Source organism: Gymnodraco acuticeps, unplaced genomic scaffold (genome assembly GCF_902827175.1).
Source record: "Gymnodraco acuticeps unplaced genomic scaffold, fGymAcu1.1, whole genome shotgun sequence".
In the NCBI taxonomy this organism is placed as follows: domain Eukaryota; kingdom Metazoa; phylum Chordata; class Actinopteri; order Perciformes; family Bathydraconidae; genus Gymnodraco; species Gymnodraco acuticeps.
This window is the reverse complement of record NW_022990032.1, coordinates 95,135-119,165: the sequence shown is the minus strand read 5'-3', so window position 1 is coordinate 119,165 and position 24,031 is coordinate 95,135. Positions and strand designations below refer to the sequence as shown.

The following is a 24,031-nucleotide window of genomic DNA, read 5'->3' as shown; positions in this document are numbered from 1 at the left end:
TGTGAGCAGGTCAACCCGTGGGACGACCACTGCTCAGAGGGACAGGAACAACACCTTCTGCTGCAGAGACGAACCTTCTGACATCACAGGGACACCCCGGGACAGAAACAAACACACCTCCTGCTGCAGAGAGCAGGGGCGGTTCTAGGGGGGGGGGCAGTGCCCCCCTAACACTGACCTCTGACCTCCCTTTGGCCCCCCTAACAATGTAAAGTGGAAAAAAGAAAAAAAAAAGATTTATTACACGATTTATTGAATTGCGGAATAGGCGGAACTAACGTTATTCGTCATTCTAGTCGGACCCATTAGAGCGGTGCACTCAGGACCCATTAGAGCGGTGCACTCGCTTTCACTGTGCGGCTGAAGCGCGCGAAAAATAAACACTTTTCATCTCGGATCATCAGAGGCTGTTGTGCATCCAAGAAAGAGTGAAAGACTGATTGAAACCTACGTTTCCAGAGACCACCACCACGATAATTGAAGGTGAGTTAAATTATTATATCCGTGTAATTGTTACAAGGTAAGACTTTAGGTCAGTAAGTGTTGTTGTTGACTAACGTTAGTTAACGTAGTGTGCAAAGTAATCAGCGACAGCAAACCGTTTGCTTTCATCATCTGTCACATGACATGTCAGCGCCTTAAATGATGCCGTTTAAAATAAATAAATAATAAAGGCGGGTGCCGGCCGTCAGCGAACCGAGCCAGAACACGCTCTGGGTGGAATCTCCATCCACCGGTTTTACCCAATAATGAGTACCTTCCCAGGCTTTGTTGTAGCTGCATTTTCTTTGTCCCAGGCTCCATTTTACACCACCATCCCGCCATTTCGTTCTATTTTAAGCGGGACACCTGGTCACCCTAGCTATATAGTTGTGAAATATATCTAGCGGTTATACATTTATATTCTGCGTTGCTGAATTGTTGTCCTCCTCCTTTGTGTTTGCTCTATAGTTTCAAAATGTAGCGAAAAAAGGACATTATGTCCTTTTTCGCCCCCCAAAAAAAATAATGATGAGGCAGACAGTAACACACAGCAGGAAGTGCAGATTGCCACAGAGATAGCCGGAGGACTTTTCAGGAGAGACTGATCTGGAAATGGAAGGTTCAGAGCAGGCAGAGAAAGATGGGGAGTCACAGAGTGAGGCTGAGGATGACATCGAGAGTGAGATAGAGGATAGATCCACAAGTACTGGAACATCAGGTTTGTGATTTTGAAAAACAAATGTGCCTGCTTTAATCTTAGTTACAGATCAAATGAGTGTGTGTGATACTAATTCATTTTTTTTAACATTTATATTTTATTAAACATTTTCAAAGACAAAAATATACGGAGGACATGGCTCACACACATCACAAATAGGACAGGACAATAACATGAAGGGTGGCGGGCAGGGGGATTACAGTGTCAGTTACATTTTATGTATTCATATGGAGTTGGATTTATACATGATTTACTTCATAATATAGATACTTCTTTTTTCCCTCTTTTTTTATTATAAAACAAAAAAAAAGTGTAATAAATAGATACATATATAAATATATATGCACATTATTACAATTATTTTTCTGTTTCTTCATAGCTTATTTATATTTATTTATTAATATTATTATATTTATTGTTGGCAGCCGAGATTGTTTGAGTCCGGGCAAGCCCTTATCTTATCCTAAAGTCTGTTGTCTGGCTTAACCAAATATAACAGGGAGAAAGCAGCTTCTTGTCATAAATCTATTAATATAGATATCTAATTTGTGGTTGTTCATTGCTCTGGTAAATGTGCATTTATAATGATCGGTTTCAATTATAATAATAATAACAATAACATATTTATTTGCGTTATCTTTCTCCACAGATATCAGCAAGTGCAAAGAGGAGCCACCAATGCAACCACACCCTAAATTGTTTCCAAGGACCTGGATGGGCGACCGGAGAAGGAGTTTCAAGGCTGACTGGTACAAGATTCACCCCTGGCTTGAGTACTCCAAAATGTCAGACTCTGCTCATTGTTACGCCTGCAGACATTTTAGCCCTCCGAATAGCACAGACACTGTATTTGATTCACTTTCAGGTTTCAAAAACTGGAAGAAGGCAACATACAAAGAGGGGGGATTTGCAATCCATGCCAAATCTGAGCACGCAATGATTGCATGGAAAGACTACCAGAGAGCTGTGACATCCAATGCAACATTGGCAAATGTACTTAACAAAGAACTAAGAAACTGGTTCAAGAAAATCGGGAATATATAAAAACCATAGCCGAAGTGCTGCTACTTACTGCGACACAAAACATTGCTCAAAGAGGACACAATGAGTCTGCAGGCTCAGATAATAAAGGGAACTTCATGACCATTCTAGAGACAATTGCTAACCATGACAAAGCTGTTAAAAAAAGGTTGACTTCCATTCATAATGAAAAGTACACAAGCAAAACCATTCAGAATTAAGTTCTGGGTTGTCTTGCAGACATGGTTCGATCTGAAATAACAGAGGAAGTGAAAAACAGTGAAGTCTTTAGCATCATGGCAGATGAAACAAAAGATGTTAAAACATTTTTTACAGATTTCTCTTGTAGTCAGGTACTACTTCAATGGTGCTATCCAGGAGAGTTTTCTCCATTTTGAGTCAGCAGAGAGGCTAGATGCAGCAGGGCTTACTGAAAAAATAATTCACATATTGGAAAGTAACGGTCTGGAATACAAAAACAACCTTGTAGGCCAAGCATATGATGGTGCTGCTGTCATGAGCGGTAAGCACTCAGGGGTCCAGGCTAGAATCAGAGAGCAAGCTAAATATGCTTTTTATGTTTATTGCAATGCTCACTGTCTAAATCTAGTTTTAGTAGATACAGTCAAAGCTGTCCCAGAAGCAGAGCAGTTCTTCTCCTTACTAGAAAAGCTATAAGTCTTCACATCTGGGTCGTATGTCCACCCCAAATGGCTAGATATCCAAAGAGAGATGTACGAAGGTGCCCCAAGAGAACTCCAGCGATTGAGTGACACTAGATGGGCATGCAGATGTATATCTCTCCGTAACATAATGGATAGATTACCGGCCCTCAAGCGAGTACTGCAAGACATAGCCCAAGAACGCAATGGTGAGTGATCTATTGAGGCACGTGGTCTGCTGGCACAGTTGGATCTAGAATTCATTGTGCATCTTGTAACACTCCGTAAAGTGTTTGCAGAAACAACATTTCTCTCTGACATGTTACAGTCTTCATCCCTTGACCTTTCAAAGGCTGTGGATTTAGTTGGATCTTTGGTTCAGACATTGAATGACTTCAGGCAGGAGTCATTTTTTGATAACTTGTGGGATGAAGTGTTGAACATTTCTGAGCAATGTGATACTGCAATACAGCCAGCAGCAAAACGACTGAGCTCTAAACTTGCTGAAAGCTTGGTACTGACTACTGTTGGACAGAGAGAGACAGAACAAGATAAACACGGGTTTCGTACAGCCTTTTTCTACCCTGTCATTGATCAGATGCTCAATGAGCTTAATAGACGGTTTTCAAACACAAACTGTGACATGATGAATAGCATCCAAGCTCTTAACCCCCTAAAGTGATGCATTTCTGAAGGAGACAACTCCGTTTCATTTGCTCAGTTGTATGATGCAAATATTGAGGACTTGGGGCATGAGCTACATCAGTTCAACAGAATTTTAGATAGGAAAATAAAGACTGGGATGCAGAGACCTAATAGTACAGTGGAGCTTGTTCAGTTCATTGAACCTTATAAAGAAGTGTTTTTTGAGCTCTTCAGACTCTGCAAAATAGCAGTCACAATCCCAGTCAGTTCTGCTTCCTGTGAGAGTAGTTTTTCTACATTGAAGCTGGTCAAAATTTTTCTCAGATCCACCATCACTGATGAGAGACTGAGCAATCTGGGTCTGCTTAGTATTGAGTCAAGGAGGTCAAAGGCTTTGAATCTTGACTTATTTGTTGATCGGTTTGCCAAAAATCACAAAAACCGCAGGATTATGTTGCTGTAATGGGACGTTTTGGGAAGGAAACTATGCGTGTTTTCCAGATATCACTGTTTTATGTTTATTAGAAATGTGACGGAATAGACGAAACTGATTGGTGCGCGTGCAAAACAGGTGTGTTCAGTCTTCATGTTTGTTAAATAGCCTACGTGTCTGTGCTTATGGGAAATAATACATCTGAAATCTATGTTTTCATCTATATCCATGTATTTTATTTAAAGTCAACATTTAAGATTTGTAAACTTTTGCATTAAATCCTTTTCTGTGGATTTAAAAATGTATAAATGTAATGCTGAAGCTAACAGTATAAGATCTGTCTGAAATAAATAAGTGTACTGAAACAAATACCAATAACTGTATTGCATTGTTTTCTTATGCGCAATTACTTCGTACTGTCTAGTTCTCTTTTTCGTCCTGCATTTATTGTGCCCCCCTCAGAAAATAACTGACCCCCCAGTGGCCCCCCCACTCAAATTGGTCTAGAACCGCCCCTGGCAGAGAGGAACCTTCTGACAGCACAGGGATGCCCCGGGACAGAAACAAACACACCTCCAGCTGCAGAGAGGAACCTTCTGACAGCACAGGGACGCCCCGGGACAGAAGCAAAGAAACCTCCAGCTGCAGAGAGGAACCTTCTGACAGCACAGGGACGCCCCGGGACAGAAAGAAACACACCTCCAGCTGCAGAGAGGAACCTTCTGACAGCACAGGGACGCCCCGGGACAGAAACAAACACACCTCCAGCTGCAGAGGGGTATCTGATGTAGCGTCTACTAATTTAAATAATGATTCACTGACAGATTAACATAAAATCATAACACAGAATATAGATGTCTGAAATGGGTTGGTACTACCTTTATTTTGGCATATTTCAAAAATGTAACTTATAATTATTCATAAGAACAAAGAGCAAACATGTTTAAATAAATAAAAATACTTCCAGTGGACTGAGGAGGAAGGGTGATCCTTTATGTTATTATAAAATGTGTTTATTTGGCATATAATACTATAATAACTGATATTAAATACATTAATAATTATACATAAGCACTGGATGGAAATCAACGGCAAAAATAGGTAATTAAAGAAATCATTTCAAGCAGACTTCCACATGTCTTGGTACTTCCTGTTTAAATGTAATTGCTATTACTTTGCATAGCCTCGCCAGCTTTATCAAAGTTTACTGACAAAATAAACAGTTGTTAAGCTTTTAAATTAACTGTTAAGCTGTCACAGTTGTTTGGAGCTGCTGCCGGGTCTGCTTAAAAAAACACAACAACAATCTTTCTTATAATTCCCCTCACTGCCTGAACGTAGACACAGGTCCGCACTGTCTGACCACAGGGGGTTAAACAATAGCTAACGTTTATTAGCTAAACAGCAATAAGTGGTGGTGCACCAGGAGCTACAGGGCGGGCCGCCAACAGCAATGTAAGATAGTGTGGGTGTTTCGGGTCGGAGCCGGATCCCAGCTGAACAGCTTGTGGGACACAGCAGGAAGAAGTTTTAACACAGCGAGTCCTTCCTTTTCAAAAAGAGTTCACTTTATTAACAACGATTCTTCAAAAGCATCAGGATGAAATGTAACTCACATTAGCTAGTGATATCAACTAAACGATAAGAGATCAGCCGTTGCTTTTTCTTGTTCAAAGGGAGATTCACTTTGGTTTTTATGTCTATGTTTTTGGTCACAAACTGAGAAACCAAATGGCTTCTCCCATGTGAATTCTCACGTCTCTTCAGACTGTCTTTCAGGCGTAATATTTGCCCACACTCATACACCCATGGGTACAACTTCAGATACAAATGAACACATAATGAAATATGACCCCCGGTTTGATGATTGACAGGTCACAGTACAATGGGAGCTATCTACCCTTACCCACAATTTAAAGTAATTCACACAGACCATCTCCTCTTTACTCTTCTCTCTGTGAGGAGCAGCAAGTTCAGCTTCAGAACAAAGTGAAACACAAACAATGGCATCAAATATTATTAATATGTCGGGTAGTAGCCTAATAGATTTATTTATTTTCTTCTCAGAGTGTACCAGAATGCAGAGCCGTCCCTCCCTACACTCAGATCACGTGGGGCCCTCAACTGAGCGCACCGTTATGCGGCTCAATTAGTGAAAGCGCGGCACAGTTTTGCCGCTGCGACACGGAGGGCCTCATCATATGACTTTGCGTGGGGCCACAAAATGGCCAGGGATGGCCCTGCCAGAATGCGTAGTTTATATGTTAGCATTTCAAAAAAATCTCCTGGGAGAAAATCCCCCCAGACCCCCCTACTGGGGTTGGGTTTTTAGCATGTGTGCCTTTTTATGTTATACAGTTCAGCTTTGATTCCATCATCTCATTAAACCTTTTTTAAAAGCATACTTTAGTTCTGTGAAGGGATATAAGGGATATATGCACTGTACTTCACTTTAATTGATTTTGTCTGCTGAAAAGCAAATGTCGGGTCGCGATTGATTGACAAAGGAAAAAGGTGCGTCCCGAGGCCTGACCAGTTGAGAACCACTGGTTTAGAGTGTTTAACCGGAATAACAGATCTTTCCAATCACCACTGATTTCAGGGTCAGGAGAAGCTAAAGTCATGTTCTTGGCTGGCTTTGGTTCTTTGTCAGTGTTGCCATAAGTGTTGGTTACTTTGGTGTCATTAGAGCACAATGGACTTGTTTCTGTGCTTAATATTTGTTTTAATACACATTCAGACTTCACTTAGAGCAATGATGTTTTAACACATTTCGAGCAGGTATCGCGTTATACACATTTACTGGGACTAACTCAAAGAGTTTGAACCTAACAATAATCACTGTCTTCAGGGTCAGGTTCTGAAGAGTCTCTAGGGTTGTCCTCAGTATCTGGTTGTAAATGTCTCTCTGGATCTGAGTTCCTGGCTGGTTCTAGTCCTCCACAGTCCTCTCCATCAGCTTATGTTTCCATGTGTTCAGCTGAGCTGCTGGCTGGAGGCTCTGCCTCTCCGTTCTCCTCAGTTTGAGTTTGATGAAGCTGTGAGGACTGACGACCAACACACTTATGGATTTTGACCAGATATCTCCGGGTGAATCTTTTTTCACAAACACTGCAGCTGAATGGTTTCTCTCCTGTGTGGATTCTCATGTGGTATTTTAAATGTCCTCTCTGTCCAAAAGATGTCTTACAAATAGAGCAGCTGAATGGTTCCTCTCCTGTGTGGATTCTCATGTGGTACTTTAAATGTCCTCTCTGTCCAAAAGATGTCTTACAAATAGAGCAGCTGAATGGTTTCTCTCCTGTGTGGATTCTCATGTGTTTCTTTAAATCTCCTCTCTGTCCAAAAGATTTCTTACATACTGAGCAGCCAAATGTTTTCTCTCCTGTGTGGATTCTCATGTGCCGATTTAAATTTCCTCTCTGTGTAAATGTTTTCTCACACAAAGAGCAGCCAAATGTATTCTCTCCTGCACTACGTATTGAATCACTGACAGGGTTTTGTTTATTTTTCTGAGACTTTGAACCTGGTTCTCTGGTCTCCTTCCAATCAGCACTGTCTTCAGTGTCAGGTTCAGAAGAGTCTCCAGGGTTGTCCTCAGTCTCTGGTTGTACATGTCTCTCTGGATCTGAGTTCCTGGCTGGTTCTGGTCCTCCAGAGTCCTCTCCATCAGCTTCTGTTTCCAGGTGTTCAGTTTGTCTTTGATGAAGCTGAGAGGACTGAGGTTTCTCTTCATCATCTTCACTCTTCACAGGGACAGGAGTGAATGTGAACTTGGTGATATCAGCCTCCTCCAGCCCTTGAAGCTGCTCTCCCTCATGACTGCTCCAGAGTTCCTCCTGTTCCTCTTTAATGTGTGGGGGGGGCTCTGGGTCCTCCTGGTCCAGACTGGAGCTCCACTCCTGCTGTTCAGGGGGAACCTCTTCTTTAACCACCACCAGCTGCTGGACGTCTGCAGGAAACACATTCAGAGAAAACTGTAGAGTATTAGAATTTAAAATCTAACCACGATTAACACTTCTTTAACTTTGCAGCCCTTATCCATTCCTTATTTTAAATGCTTTTCCAGATCGGTCGGCCGTTCACAGAGTGTGAGGCCTTAGCCTTATAGTTTGTGACCTGTCTGCAGAGTCGTTAGCTGAGAACTGGTGTTGGGGTTTCTCAGAGTAGTCGTTTAGCATCTCTCTCCGCCTCGCTAAACCTGTACTGATACAGGTGCATCTCAATAAATTAAATAACATGGAAAAGTGAGTTTATATCAGTAATTCAATTTATAAAGTTTAAATGTATATATCACAGATTCATCACACACAAAGTGAATTATTTTCCAGCGTTTATTTGTTTTGATCTTGATGATTAAATGAAAGCCAAAATCCAGCTTCTCAGAACATTTTAATAATACATAAGACCAATACAAAAACTGATTTTTTATTAATATAGAAATGCTGTCCTCCTGAAAATCATGTTAATGTGTATGCATTCAGTACTTGGTTGGACCTCCTTTAGCGTGAATAACTGCATCAATGCGGCACAAATCTCTCTATTTCAGCGTGATAAGCCGATGAACTGCTGCCTTTGTGCATTAACCTGTTTTAACCCTGAGCCTGTTTTTCAGGTCTCAGGCTCAAAAATGACATTCCCAGAACAAATGACTATATCTTCCCTTTTAAAAAGGGGTAAATTAATAATCCTTTTTCTCAAAGCAATGATAAACCTTTGAGTTGGATGTAGAAAAGTCACAATCAATATAGATTTTGTTTATTTTAAAGTAAATTCAGATTGAACATTGTAAAAAAATGTAAATGAGTTTAAAGAATGCTTAATCCTTCCTTTCTAGGTTTTTACAAAAGTCTCAGATCGTTAAACATTTTTGAGAATTGTTTAACTTTTCTCTTTCAGATTTTGAAAGGACATAATGATTGATAGTTTAAGGCGAGACACGGCAGGCAAAAACATCGTTTTTCAAGTACTGGTAAATTTTGAGATTTTGTGCTATTTTGATTCTATAACATGTTTTCCTTCAGGCTTTTGGAAGGAAAACGTACAAAATACACATTTAAGTGTTTATTTTACTATAGTTTGTCTATTTGCGTCTGTAGATTTCTCCTAAATTCACCAAAACTTAGCATTCTAACGTAACAAAGTACCGCGACCGCTGTGTGCACCATGTCAGAGGTATCGTTGGAAAGCTGTGTCTCTCCTGCACAATCTCATCGGATCCAAATATGGTCATTTCCTTTGTATCAGCAACCAATCGTGAAAGCACAAAGGGGTCTTAAACCAAGAAACGAAATCTCATTGGCTGGTGTGACGTCAATTTCTGACAACGTGATTCGTTCAGATGCGTCACGTGTTGTGCTAAAACACTTCCTGGTTAGCTTTCCGCTAGAAATTGAAATCTCAAAATGGCAAAAGAACAGCGAAAAAAACGTTCACAGAGAAGACAACAACAATTGTCACTTGCACGAAGCAAGTTTATACAAAAAACAAATGACCCCGGACATGAAATACCTTCACGGAGTGCGTCGATGCGCAAGCTGTCATCCTAAGAACAGGAGGGTTTAGCTAGCGCCTCACTGCAATCTTTAAAGGTCGTTTTCTCAAAATGAGTTTTTTCTCCTACTCTGAGTTCGAAATTTCAACTTCAGTAGCACGTACATACACCAAACCTTCCAGTTATATTCCTATCAATATTATGAAGGCTTTTACGGAAGGGTTTGTTCATATCTCATTCATAGCCTGAATTATACAACATTGTATACCTAAAAACATGGCGAAAATTGATATTTTAGGGCTGTTGACAGTAGGGGTCGACCGATAATCGGCCTGGCCGATTATCAGGGCCGATATTCCGCATTTGACCGATAATCGGTATCGGCCTTTTTTTTAAATCAAATTGCCGATAAAAGTTTGGCTCTGATGCGGCCGTTTCTCTGGCTGCAGTCACTACTCTGTGTACACAAGCAATGTCCCGCCCACAGCGCTATCTGATAGGCTATTACTGAAGTGTCAATCAACACTGAAGATTTTCTTAGCGGGAGCCAGCCAGAGAGGCGGGACCTTCTCAGATTACAGGCAGGTGCGAAGAACGCAGACAGAGGCAAGCGGCAGAGCCATACATGTGTTTCGAAGGTAAGTCAGTCAATAAACATCCCAATCCCCTATGCTGAAGTTGCAAAAACACCACGATCTTATGATCCAATTCTATCAGTTTCCCAGTTACACTGGGACTCGGGAAGTCAGTCAGAGTTGGGGGTGCGTCCAGCATCTCGCAGCGGAGTAACTGGTGCGGGAGGGGGCTGCGAGTGGAGCCTCGCAGTTTTTCAGGTTGATATGTGAAGCTCATTAGCTAGCCAACATGTATCTAGCAAATGTTTAGCAAAATATTAGAAGTGAGGCTACTAGACTAACGTTAGGTCTACTGTAATAGCCTCACTTTTAATATTTTGCAAAACAGCTAGCACTAGTGTTTTGCAGTTGCTAGCAGTTTATTGGCATTTTATGCTAGATAGACAGTCATTGTTTTGATAGAATAAATTAAGCATTATTGTTAGTTAAGCATGTAAGCCTGCAGCCCCACTTTTAACTCTCTGTCTCTCTCTAACTCATTGCAGATGGCTGCACTAAAGAAAAGGGCAACAAGTGCAGTATGGGAGTATTACACTCAAACAACACAGGGGAAGGCAGTCTGCAATACATGCAAAGTAGGTGTCAGCATGGGATCAACAAATGCAAAAGCGACAAATACGTCAAACCTGTGGTCCCATCTTAGGAATCATCACCCTGGTATCTATGGAACCGCACAGGGGAAACGTGAATCTGAATCTCAGCAGGGGACAATGACTCCAACTCAGCCTACAATGCATGCCATGCTTGAGAAACAAAAAAAGTGGCTAAGTTCTGATAACTGATCTATACTAATGGACAAACTAATTACAGAGATGATTGTCACTGACAACCAACCGTTCACACTGGTCTCTGATGTTGGTTTTAAGCGCCTCATGGCTGCAGCGGAACCACGATATGCGCTGAAAAATGAGAAGTATTACCGCACTGTAAAGCTGTATGATGTTCACCACAAGGTTGTAGAGAAGATAAAAGCCCTGAGAATGCTGGCCACTCACTCTCCTTCACTACAGACTGCTGGTCTGGATCAACCGAGTCTGATGAGCCTAACATGCCATTTTATTGACAATGAATGGACCAGACAGCAGGTTGTTTTGAATACAAAGGCGATGCATGGATCCCACACTGGGGAATATATCGGAGAGACATTCCTCGGCATGCTTGATAACTGGAAAATAAGCAAAGACCGTGTAGCACTTGTGCTTCGAGACAGTGGAGCAAATATGGTCAAGGGAATGAGGCTTGCTGAACTCTCAGACCTCAGCTGCACAGCGCACTCATTGCAGCTCGTGGTGAATGATGGTCTGTCAAGTCAAAGAGCCGTCATAGATGTCATTGCGATGTTAAAGAGGTGTGCCACCCATTTCCACCACTCAATTCTTGCCAAGCAGCGTTTGAGGGCCATTCAGAAGGACCTTGGCCTGCCAGAACACAACCTAGTCCAGGCTGTCCCAACCAGGTGGAACTCAACGCTCCACATGCTGCAAAGAGCACTGGAGCAAAAGCGTGCTCTTAGCATCTACGCCGGTGAACACGGAGGATTTGCCTGTCCTAATTCTCACCAGTGGGACATTGTGTCCAATGTGGTCGAAACTCTCATCCCAATAGAGGAAGTGACACTAGAGGTGAGCCATAACAACTCCTCAGCGTCCTGCATCATTCCATGTCTGACTGTACTGAAGATGCTATTTCAAGGTGAAGGGCCCTCGACACAAGGGATCAGAACACTCAGGCAAGTCATGAGGGAGAGCCTGGTCAAACGTTTCTCAAAAGTGGAAGAAACACAAATGGTGGTGCTGGCATGTCTCTTAGATCCTCGCTATAAAAATCATGTATTCTCCTCTGACGCTACACTGACCAAGGCCAAAGAATGGCTGAAAGAGGATGTGACCAGTCAAGAAGAGCCTGCTGCTGCTGCTGCAGATATCAGTGAGGAAGAGCAGGCTGCTGCAGAAGGGACCAATGAGGAAGACAGAAGAACCCCCAAAAGGCTACGGAGAGAACAGATATGTTGTCGTAGCCGTATTGATGACATTTTCAGTTCTCTTCTAGCATCCCACACTGCTGAGCCGTTGGCTGAATCCTGCCTCGAGGATGAGTTATATATGTACCTCAAGGAGCCAGTGATCGACAGGCGTAAGGGGGATCCACTCCAGTGGTGGAGGCAGAATGAAGGGCGCTTCAAGCTACTTGCCACACAAGCAAGAAAGTTTCTTTGCCCACCACCCTCGTCTGTTCCAAGTGAGCGGGTCTTCAGCGAAGTCTCTGCCATTTACGAGAAGAACAGAAGCCGTCTCACTGGAGAGCATGCTGAGCAACTCTGCTTTCTGCACCATAATCTGGTGCTGCTGAATTGGGAATACTAAACTAAATTTTCAGAAGTTCAGAACAAGTTTTAGTAGTTTTTTTATTTTAACCTCATTTACTTTAATGTAATTAAAGATGTTTAAAAGTTCAATAAACATAATATATGCTTAAATGGATTTCAAATAAGTTGTGTTGGAGTTTGTGTTATTCTACATTTTGACACCAAGATTTTCTGATTTTACTGCAAATGTATATCGGTTCCAAATATCGGTTATCGGTCTCCTTGATTACTAATAATCGGTATCGGTATCGGCCTTGAAAAAGCAATATCGGTCGATCCCTAGTTGACAGTATTTTCTGATTTATGGAGATATCCAATATCCCTTCTGTAAAAGCCTTAGATACTAATATAACTACAAAATGAAACAAGAATTTTGAACCTGGCTTTATGCAAAGTTCAGATTTCAATTCCTGAAATGTGTTAAAATACGTGCATATTTAATGAGATCATGGATAATTTGCATATTTAAAAATGCTATTTCAGAAAACTTGCAATACAAAAAACAATTGCCTTATTGTAAGTAATTAACTGGAGAAATGTCTAGCTGATACCTTTAAGTAAAAAAAATTACCCTATTCACCTGGGGTGTCTCGCCTTAAGTAATGTAATGATGTTAACATGCATAGTCTTTTGATTGAATATTGAATGAAGTCAGAGTAATGTAATCCTAGGTTGATAGTTCTATAATGTTAAGTTTATAGACTGAATACTTATATAGCCTTTTAAATCGAGTAATTGATAAAGTAACTGGTGTTTAGCTCCAGAATCAGAATACCTTTATTCGTACAGTCCTTTAAATTGAATAGGTTAAGATTATATTATTATAGGTAAGATTATAATGTACTAGTGTTGTCACGATACCAACATGTTGGTTTCGATACCGATACCAAGTCAAGAATTGCGATTCCGATTCTTTTTCGATACTTTTCTTAAAAAAAGGGAAACAGTCTTAAATGTAATTATTGTGCTTTATTTCACACCAGAACCATAACACAAACTTTTAAACAATGAGAACAATAAACAAAATAAAGGACAATAATTCGTATTAAATAAAATTAAGCATCATCTCAAACAACTTTTTTGTTTTATAAAATATAATTTTTTTTATATTTTATTAACATTTAATAGTACAGTAATATAAATAATTATTGACAAAATGTATATTGCAGATGTTAGCCACATTGGTAAGTTAGCTAAAAATGTATCATTGCCATTAATTTCCTCGTTTGTCACAAAATAAATTACACTGGTTTGACTTAGATTTGAGGGCATGGGCATGTTATCATGCATGTTATCTATCACATTCGCTAACCTGTCTGTCTTTAAATTCTTTAAACAGCTCTGGATTCCGGTTGGCTGGTGCTTAGCCAAGTCTGATGTGTTGGCTCCCTTGGTTTGCAGGGATCTAAAACATTTCTCACAGACAGGCCTCGTGGTGTCCGTAGGCTTGCCCTCACTGTCAGAGATATAGCTCAAATACTTCCAAATTTCGCTTCTGCCGTCTTTTTTGTCAACAAGCCGAGGCGCAGCGGCAGTTGCACTCCCACTTGCAGCCATGCTTCTCGTTTTCTCACATGCTCTGGCAGCTAGCGCGTGGCCGCGTGCACGAGAGAGGGGAGGGACTTAGAGCGTGCTTGAGAGGGGAGGGACTGCAGAGCAGGCACGGCTGCAGTGCAGGGAGAGTGGAAGCAGAGCGCTGAACACACACGGCTCTTATTAAAACGGCGCTTTCTCACCGGAGTACTTTTCCCCGTCATTCTTAAAGTACCGATACTAATGAAACGGAGGAATCGTACCGTTTTTAACGGCAGGGTATCGCGGTACCTTTCAAGTATCGGTACACCGTGCAACACTATAATGTACTACATTGATCATACAAATGTATAATATTGATAGTTGATAAATACATGATAAAGTTAGCTAGGATTAAATGGTTTGTGTTATTATATTCCTGTGTTATTTCATGTATGTTAAAGTGGACCTATCATGCTATATTTGAATAATATATTGTAGGGCCATACCTATATAAAACATGCCTGCGAAGTTTTTAAAAAAAAAATACCAAACAGATCCTGCATTTTAGCCATGCCTCATTTCGCTCCATTTGCTCTTTTTTAGCCCTGTTTTAGCAAGGGCTGAATCTGTGAGAAGTCTTCTTCGCTGCTTTTGTGGCAGACTACAGCGCCACCTACAGGCCTGGCATATGTACTACAGCGTCTCCAGCGCTTTCGAACGGTAATGGCAGTGGCTGTCTCCTCCTGATAGGTGGAGAGTTGCCCATATAGGCGGAGCTCCTCGTTCCTGACGTCAGAGAATTTTCAAATCTGTATCAGATCCGTTTTTAGAGATTTGGGTACGGAGGAAAAGAGAGAGGGTTGTGTTTTCTGACACTTGGTGAGTTCCCTGACACACCGGGGACACATATTCATGTATAAAAGACGTACAGAAGTGCATTTTGCATTATAGGTCCCCTTTAATTGTTATACCTTTGGAAAAAGATGCTCCAAACTAGGGCTGCACGATATTGGAAAAAACTGACATTGAGATTTCCCCCCCCCTGCGATATGAAAACATACAGGAATTGAAGAAAATACCGTTTTTTCCCCCGGAAACCATCCTTTCTTGAACTTTAATGCTATACATTTGGTATTTTTTTAACTATATTTAACCGGATGATGGATTTTAGTCACGGACGTCTGGATCTTAATTTATCATAGCAACAAGCTGAGCTAGCTCGGTTAGCAGTGCCGAACTGCCCTGGAGAAACACATGAAACTACTTTATTCAGTGTTTCTACCTTTAATCATCGGGTGCGTTTGCTTTGGAGATTTGATTGTGATTGGTGGTTTGCTGTCACTCACTCAAGTACCCCTGACATGAGAGCTGCGCAAGTTTTCCTTTTGTAGCAAGCAGCAAAATGACGTGTTTGAGTTAATTTGCCTACTTTTTTTTTATAATTGCGTGTCCACGCGATGTGAATATCGCATATCACGATTATCGTCACAACACGATATATCGTGCAGCCCTACTCCAAACACTGATGGAAGATCAGTTTTTAGGATTGTGATTGACTGCGTAGGAACCATGAAACATAGTAATGCCTTTTGTTTCAAAGGGGACCTATCATGCAAAATGCACTTCTGTACGTCTTTTATACATGAATATGTGTCCCCGGTGTGTCAGGGAGCTCACCAAGTGTCAGAAAATACAACCCTCTCTTTTCCTCCATACCCAAATTTCTAAAAACGGGGCTGCAACGGATCTGATACAGATTTGAAAATTGTCTGACGTCAGGAACGAGGAGCTCCGCCTATATGGCCAACTCTCCACCTATCAGGGGAATGTGGGGTTGGGCCACGGCCGGCCATTGCCACTCGAAAGCGCTGGAGCTGTAGTACATATGCCAGGCCTGTAAGTGGCGCTGTAGTCTGCCACAAAAGCAGCGAAGAAGAAGACTTCCCGCACATGGTTTCCCTTCTGTTTATTCTCCGCTGTGGCTTTTTTTCTCCCTCCCCGAGGCAAGCGTTTGCTCCTGCAGCTGTAATTCAATGCAATCCCTCCCCATCGAGGCCAGCACTGTAATTCTCTCCGGTTAGTCCACAAGCAGATGACAAACACCCACCTCTCCGCCTCTTCCAAGGAACGAGGGGACCGTGCGGCAGAGTTTCAGTTAGGTTTTGTTCACCGGTCAACATGTCCGTTAAAGTTTAAATCTTCCAGACAAAATTAGAAAAGTGCTGGTCAAAGGTCTTCTTTGTTATTTATTGAGCTTTAAAACAAATGAATAATGACTATATAATAATATAAGAATAAAACACGGAGGACGGAGATCTCTTTTTCTCCCCCTCTTCTGAGAGCCCAGCAGCTGAGCCCAGCAGTTGATCTCAAAGCATGCTCCCCTCTCCTCCTCATTTGCATTAAAGCTACGTCACAGAATCAGCCCCTGCAAAATCAGGGCTGGAAAAGAGCAAATGGAGCGAAATGAGGCATGGCTAAAATGCAGGATCTGTTTGGTATTTAAAAAAAAAAAAAAAAAACTATATTTATATAGGTATGGCCCTACAATATATTGTTCAAATATAGCATGATAGGTCCACGTTAATATACGATATTTGTTCGAGCACTATTGATTGGTTGGCTTGGGTCACATGGATATGGGCGCACTCATTATAATCCTGTTCACCTACGTGAGGTGTGTGTGGAGCAGAGGGTGACACAGGGTCGTTTGTTGACCACAAGTTGAAATGATTGCTTTGATTAATATAACAATAGGCGCGTTCACACCGGAGTACTTTTCCCGTTTAGTTCCGTTAGTACCCCTTATGTCGCGTTCACACCAAAAAGAGTACTTAGGGAAATTGTACCCCCATTTTTTGTGCCTGCTGAGAGGTGGTACTCTCCTGGGGGAAAAAAGTGCCCCAGTTCTGATTGGCTGGGCGAATTGCAAACCACGCCCCGTAAAACTCTGAAATGTTTTGTAGAGCCGCCATTTTATTATCCTCGCATTAGCATTATTAGCATTAGCATTCACCCAGCGCACAAATGCAGAGAGATTAACTTATGGCAACACAAAATAAAACATGGGAGCGGTGGAGATGAGGAGGTGTCGGCATTGTGGCGATTTACTCGGAAGGCTTCAGGAGCCTCCCCCAACTCCAGGGACTTCCGGCCCGGGACTTCGGGTGGCAATATAAGCCGTGAAGTTGTTTGCGGCCTGCCAGTAAACCCAAAGCAGAAGAAGAAGTGACGTCAGCGGCTTCATTTGCGTAATCTTCCCTCAGGGAAAAGTACTCCGGTGTGAACGCGATCGGCTCTTAGTTCCATAGGGGAACTAAGTGCTAGGAACTATGTACTGCAAAGTACTTGGTGTGAACGCGGCTATTGTGCATGTCCAAGGAGAATAAGTGGATCATTCCAGTTTTCATTAAACCACATTATTTTTCAACAGAGTTTTTGATCTCAGCAAGTACTTTTTTGTAGCGTGTCACACAATATGCAAAATGCCAACACCATTTCCAAAGAATCTAATTTATTAGGGATTCCGAACAAATGTATTATTGGGGTAGGTTTTGTTTATCAAAATTGATAAAAAAGGGAAGAACTGTTGGGGAAATATTTTCTTAGGCCCATAACTGTGACCCAGTTTATCAGCTTGTACTGACCTCACTGAGCACACGCACCTGTAGCTTGGCTGCTGTGCTCTCAGTTTGTCTCCCTGTTCCTGCCTGTTGGCGTCAGCTGATAGAGGTGTTATGGTTTTATCTTGTTATGCACAATGTTGATTATTCTCTCAGAACCAGCTAAATACATGGGTCTGGGTAGAGATCCTCAGAATTGGTTTGGAATCCGTTGTGTCAACTCATGGCTCGTGACATGTCTTGTGAATTCTCCGGCCGAAACTCCAAATAAACCGTCAGTGTTTGCCATCAAAGCTCCTGCTTTCCCCGTGTCTCACACCAATGCAACTCCGGTTCAAGCTCCGTGCTAGAGCTTTTCAGGTTCAGAACTAGTTCTTCGGTTTAGCTCTGGCTCTTTTCACACCGCCCAGAGTCCGACTGGTAATGCGTCGTTGCGTCATCGTTTGCGTCATGACGTAACCGTTTGCGTGCCTGCTTCATAAAGCCAAACCGCGCGGATTAAATCAGTTGCATTCATTTCTTATGGCTCTATCTGCAGCTTTTCCGGAGTCATTTCTGTGGTTTAGTTATATTCTTATAAAAAAGTGTACTCGTGTCAATAAAGGTTTTTTTAAAACACAACTGTTTCCGAGGTCGGTCTTATTTCTTAAGGTGGACTGAACCATGAGTGTGGAGTAACGTTGTATCTTTCATTTAAATGAACTGTAACCTTCACCCAGGTATGTAACAGCTGTTCTAAAATGAACACGTGGAGTAAAGTTGAATATTTATAGTTTTATAGATTTATAATGAGGTGATCAACGTGAATGCTCAGGTTCCACCTTAACACGCAGACACGTTGCTTCACCATGAGCAGAAACCTTTATATATACAGTCTATGGCAGAAACACTGAAACTCTTGTTAAGTTTCTCCATCGTTGTATACAAACTGGATAAAACGCAGGCTTTTTGTTGTTTTTCAGGAGTTGATCTGTCTCTGCCCCTGGCCTGCCCCCGCCTCGACGTAAGCGTGACGTATGTGGTGCTTTTGCTCTGGCCGGACAATTTTTTGGTGCTTGAAACGAACCGGATTCCGGAGCTAAGAGGCTGCTCCGCTGCGGTGTGAAGAGGAAAACCCGGTGCTTTTCAAGCTCCAGCTCCGAACCGGCCCTGAAACACCGTTGGTGTGAATGAGGTATGAGAGTCCCGTTTCCAATTACTTCAGAAGTTTCCATCACACAGGGTTTTCTCTAAACTGGGTAACAGGGGCGCTGCACCCTCTTACTCTCAGCATGCACCCTCATACCAAAATGTAGATTTCCCCCATAAAATGTTAAAGTGATGCCAGAAAAACAATATTTATGTTCATCAAAAAACGGTATAATTAGAGCGTCAGGCGGCAGAGACAGCTATTAAGAGTCTAACGAGTTAATACAGAGTCTAACGAGTGAGAGAGAGTGAATAAAGAGGGAACAGACCTGCTCTGTGGATCTGAAGCTGAGGCTGTAAAACAGCGTCCAGTAGTTTCCGGTGTCTCTCGTTCTCCTGTTTTGAACGAGACAGTTCCTCCTCGTACTCTGCTATCGTTCTTTCAAACAGAACAAAGATGTCTTCAGCAGCCGCAGTGAGTCGCTGCTTCACCAACGAGAGCAGGACAACACTCATGTTTACTAAATCACCACTTCCCGTTTCTCTCACTCTGTGTTGCTAGCGTGTTACCAGCTAGCATGCTAAGCTAGCTTCTAGAGTCCGAGCTAAAGGCTTCAGAAGAAAGAGCACAAAGTCAGAGGTTCATCCAGACACACAGACGATGGACGGATCAGCTGCTCACACACACTTCCTCAGGAACACCGAGAGAGAACCATGGATGTAGCGAGAGAACCGAGAGAAGCCACGAGACGTGATCTGGTTCCATTAGAAAGAGCGAGACCATCACTTCCGGTGCATCACTTCTTCTTCTGTCGATTTAAAGGCGGATTGCAAACAACTTTAAGGTGCATACCGCCACCTACTGTACAGAGTGTGTATCACCATTGCCCTTTCTCATTTCATCAAATCCCCCTCCTCGACTCCTCGGTCCTCTGGTAGTGACCCGAAAATGAATTTCAGTGCGCCATGTTGAAGGACATCTCATTTCTCTAAATGCACTTCGAGGACCGAGGATCGAGCATCGAGGAGGCTCTCTGGATGAGCTATAACCGAGGATACACTGATGGGCAGTGCTTGAATTGGAATGAAAAAGGTGCCAGTACTCTAAAATCAGCAACTTTTTCAAGTCAATTTTATATATACAGCCCACAAACAAGAATTTGGCTACTATAATGCTGGTGGGTTTGTCTCTTTACTACTGTATATTTTAGAAAGGTTCACTGTACTTAACATTTTTTATGATAGGCAGCGGATATGGCTAAAGCTCAGTAAGGTCAATATTAACTGAAAATATAGCAATCAAAGTCTAGATCTTCTGCTGAAGACACATGAAGCAGAGACCTTTCAGGTGAGAGCCCCTCTGGTGGTGTTCAACATTAATGACAAGGAAACAAAGCTCTGGTCAGAAGCATTTTTTATAAAAAGCTTTAACAAAATTAAGTATTTCTGTACATTTTGAATGCAATCTAACTTTCCAACTCAGAAAACGAAAAACGAAAAAGTGCCAAAAGTCTTCTCACATGGCTGAGCTGCTTTGCAATATACTTCACCACTGAAGAATACAAATATGTATAAAGTAAACTATGATGCAATCTAACTTTCCAACTCAGAAAAATGATAAAGAGCATGAACAAAGAACATGTAAAAACAAATGCAAAATTTGCACAATCTAAAATGAGAAACTGTAACTGCAAGTAACAAAGTCTGAGCCATGGTAAAGAGTTACATTGAACACCAAGCTGATCAGATAACTCCCTGGTTGGTCTGAAGTCCTTCTATCTCCAGGATCTGTACAAATCGGCACATTATGCCAAAAGTCTTCTCACTGGGTGAGCTGCTTTGCAATATACTTCACATTGTTAGAAAAGGCTCCAGAAGGCCTTGGGGACATCAGTATCAGGGGCTGGAGCTGGACAGGCTCTTTCATCAGCACTTCTCCTTACCTTTGCCAGCCAGGACCTCACATACTGTTCCGGATTGAACTGTCCTAGTGATGGTCCATTACATTTAATGAAAACCAGGCTGGACAGTCGGCTGACAGAGAGAGCATTCCTTTTTGCAGTAAGGATATCGTTCATGCAGCTGAATGCCCGCTCACACTCACTAGTGGAGACAGCGATGGTTCGGACTGCTTTCAGTAGAGGCTCCATGGCAGCAGGTGTACGAGATGCCCTGGTTTCCTTGTATTCGCGAAAGCCCTGAACAGTCTCTCTTCTGTCCACTTTCAGCACTTCGCACAAATGTAGCACCTCTACGTCCCCATACTGTACGTCTAACTCCTCTTCAGGCCAACTTCCAGGATGGATAACTTTCATGTCCTGGATTAGCTGATTGTCCCGGGCCTCCCGGCCATGTAATGGGATTTCTCTTGTGCTGACATGAGAGGAGGTTGTGGAAGTCATTCTGTGTCTCAGATTCTCTACCATACTGCGGAAAAACTGACCTGCATGAATCTGTACAAGCCTGCCATTCTCACGCAGGGCAACACCCTTGAAGGACTTCTCAGCTAGAGCTGTATGAGTCATGTGTGGGCCAGGCATGGTGACCATGGATTCAAAAACTCGTATTTCTCGAGTTAAGAGCCTATCTGCTGTAGGCAGTGTCATCTCTCTTTTTTGGAGTTGCCGAGAGAGGTCGCTGAGCTCTGTGAGCGCATCGTACATCAGTCCCAGATTGCTGACAAACGTTGCAGATGTGAGCACATCATCCAGGCCCTTGTACTTTGCTCTGTCTCTGGAATCCCTGCTCGTGTCGTTTGCAGCATTTGTGAAGTGATCATGAAGCACTCGGTAGTTTTCCCAGACTGCTCTGACGCTCCTTTCACTTGAAGCCACCCAGCGGATGGACAAAACACGCCCTATCACCAGGAGACGCTGTCCGATTGCTTGCGCACACTGCGCTAACTGCCTCTGATTTTTGGGGGAGGCATGGAACAAGGAATAGAGTTTGTCAAAAAAGATCTGGAAATGATTGAGCCCTGAGACCTCCATTGACCACATCCCCAACTGCCAGCTCTAGACGATGATTGGAGCAGTGCCACACAAACAGGCTTGGGAATTTACTACACAACTGGGTAGCAACGCCTGTTCTCTTCCCTAGCATGACTGAAGCCCCATCACATGCAAAAGAAACGAAACACTGACCTAAAAAGTCCTCGTTAAAATCTCTTCCAAGACACTCCATTAACGCCTTTGTGATGTCATCAGCCGTTGTTCCATCCAACTCGATCAGCTCCCAAAAAAACGTTTCGGGCTCAGCATCAGCTAATGCTGAGCGTAGACACACAACAAGCACCGTTTTACCACTAATAGTGGTAGATTCATCGACCAAAACACAGAGTTTTCTTTGGTTTTCTGTAATGTCTTTTGCCATTTTTTTCTTCAGCTCATGATCTATGTGGTCGATGATTTCGCCACAGGTTTTATTGGAGTGCAAAACCCTGCCCACGTTCAGCCCATTCAGTTTCTGTACATTCAAATCAATTGGCATGTTTGTGAATGGCCGGCTATGTTTGCCAATTTTATATGCCGTTCGAAAAACTCTGATAGTGGTGTCTAATTCAGATTTATGCATAGACTGCACTTGATGTTGAATAGTTTCACGTGAAGCAGATGTAAGGATATCAGCAGCTTTTACATGGGCTTGTGATTCTTTATGTTCTTTGATTTTTTTTCTCAGGCTAGCTTGTTGTTTGCCCTTGTCAACACCGAAATGAGACACTGCACACTCACCCCATTCAGTTGACAGTTTCAGTCCTTGTCCAGTGTGTATTCCCAAAGATTTGACATCTCTGCAAATCCGACATCCTAGCTTCTTATCTTTAAGAAGGAGCCATGCATTGGTCTTGCAAAAATATTGCACCTGGTCCGTTGTCCAGCAGTCAGGTGCATCGCTTTGCCCGGTGTTGGTGGTGGCAGTTTAGCCAGCAGCAGCTAACGTTAGAGGCTCCGGAGGAGGCGGCGGAGCTAGTGCTAATGCCAATGCACTAGAACTTGGAGCAGGAGGATCAACCAAAGAAAGCTCCCCATCAGACACAATTTCCAACACAGGCACAGCATTCTCTGTATTTGAAGTTTCTTCCGGCGACAACCGCTGTCTTTTTGCACTTTTATTAATCCACGCTAACATTTTAGAAATGCTAATTTGTGACGTGACTTGCTTTCCTTCTCTCGGGGGCGTGCCTGCTCTGTTCTATCACTCTACATAGCCACCCACTGGGTGGGAGTTGCACTACATAAACACAACACACGTGCATCTAGGTATCTAAATTGTAAAGCATTAAAACATGGTTTTACTAACAGTTTTCAGTATGTTGTTACTTCGGCATTATTATTATTATTATTATTATTTTGAAACGTGTATTACTATTAAATCACGGTCAAATAGGTTAATTTTGACATAGTCGTTTCCACCACAGTATTTACATGGAGAAGATAAGCCCCGCCCCCTCTCCAGCACGTTCTGTTTGAATGACAGGAGTAAACAGCTGACAGCCGCTGTGAAACTCCAGCGGTTAGAGCGATGAGAATGTCCGTTCGGCACCTCATGACGCATCTACTGAGTACCGGGCGGCTGTATATATATGGATGTATAATAAGAACGGCGGGAGAGTGTTGAGTACTGGCACGGTGCATGAGTACCGGAGTACCGCCAGCATGCCGGTACTGAGCAAGAAGTGCCGGTACTCCATGGGTCAGAACCAGAAGTGCCGGTACTGCGTACCGGTGAGTACCGGCCCAATTCCAGCACTTCCAGACCCATCAGTGATGGGTCCTCCACGGCTCCTTCGTGGATGCATTTCCGGGAACAGAGATGTTTCAAAGAGTCGTGACGCACGGCCGGACTTATCTCAGCCAATGACAGCTCTGCATGCATGCGTCCCCTGGATATTATTTTATTAACTGCTTTCATCGCGATGCGATGTTTACAGTGAGAACAGCTGTGAGGTCCGTGCAGAAAGCAGAGCAGTGTGTATAATATATATTGTTGGCGCAGCAGCCATTACCAGCAAAGATCTAGATAGCCTTGGACTAATACTACGGAGGAATAAAAGACGCCACACACTTGCATTGTAGTTCACATGACACTAGAGGCTTCTCAATACTCAAAAGGACTTTTAAAGGACATCTAATTTCTCTAAATGCACTTCGAGGACCGAGCATCGAGCGTCGAGGAGGCTCTCTGGAGGAGCTATAACCGAGGATACACTGATGGTTCCTCCACGGCTCCTCCGCGGATGCATTTCCGGGAACGGTGGAGGCGTGACACACGGCCGGACTTATCTCAGCCAATGACAGCTCTGCATGCATC

General features: G+C 42.7%; 1 protein-coding gene and 1 long non-coding RNA gene across 2 annotated transcripts; one reads left to right on the top strand and one right to left on the bottom strand.

Annotated features, from left to right (window-relative positions):
- Positions 1–254: 254 nt before the first annotated feature.
- On the top strand, positions 255–4,336 carry LOC117545333. Its single transcript, XR_004568816.1, has 2 exons — positions 255–483; positions 1,851–4,336. It is a non-coding gene; the product is annotated as an uncharacterized LOC117545333 (long non-coding RNA).
- Positions 4,337–5,507: 1,171 nt separating this feature from the next.
- LOC117545326 (zinc finger protein 32-like) lies at positions 5,508–19,651 on the bottom strand. The gene is made up of 2 exons (XM_034215054.1): positions 19,051–19,651; positions 5,508–7,913 (listed from the first exon to the last, which is right to left on the bottom strand). Exons 1-2 carry the CDS (start codon positions 19,235–19,237, stop codon positions 6,922–6,924), a joined length of 1,179 nt encoding a protein of 392 aa, XP_034070945.1. The 5' UTR covers positions 19,238–19,651; the 3' UTR covers positions 5,508–6,921.
- Between the last annotated feature and the right edge of the window lie 4,380 nt (positions 19,652–24,031).

Excerpts from the sequence above, each read along its gene's own strand:
- LOC117545326 (XM_034215054.1), bottom strand. The coding sequence starts at position 19,237 with ATGAGTGTTGTCCTGCTCTCGTTGGTGAAGCAGCGACTCACTGCGGCT. Across the intron at positions 7,914-19,050 it reads GCTTCAGATCCACAGAGCAG|ACGTCCAGCAGCTGGTGGTG; the intron begins GTCTGTTCCCTC and ends TGTTTCCTGCAG.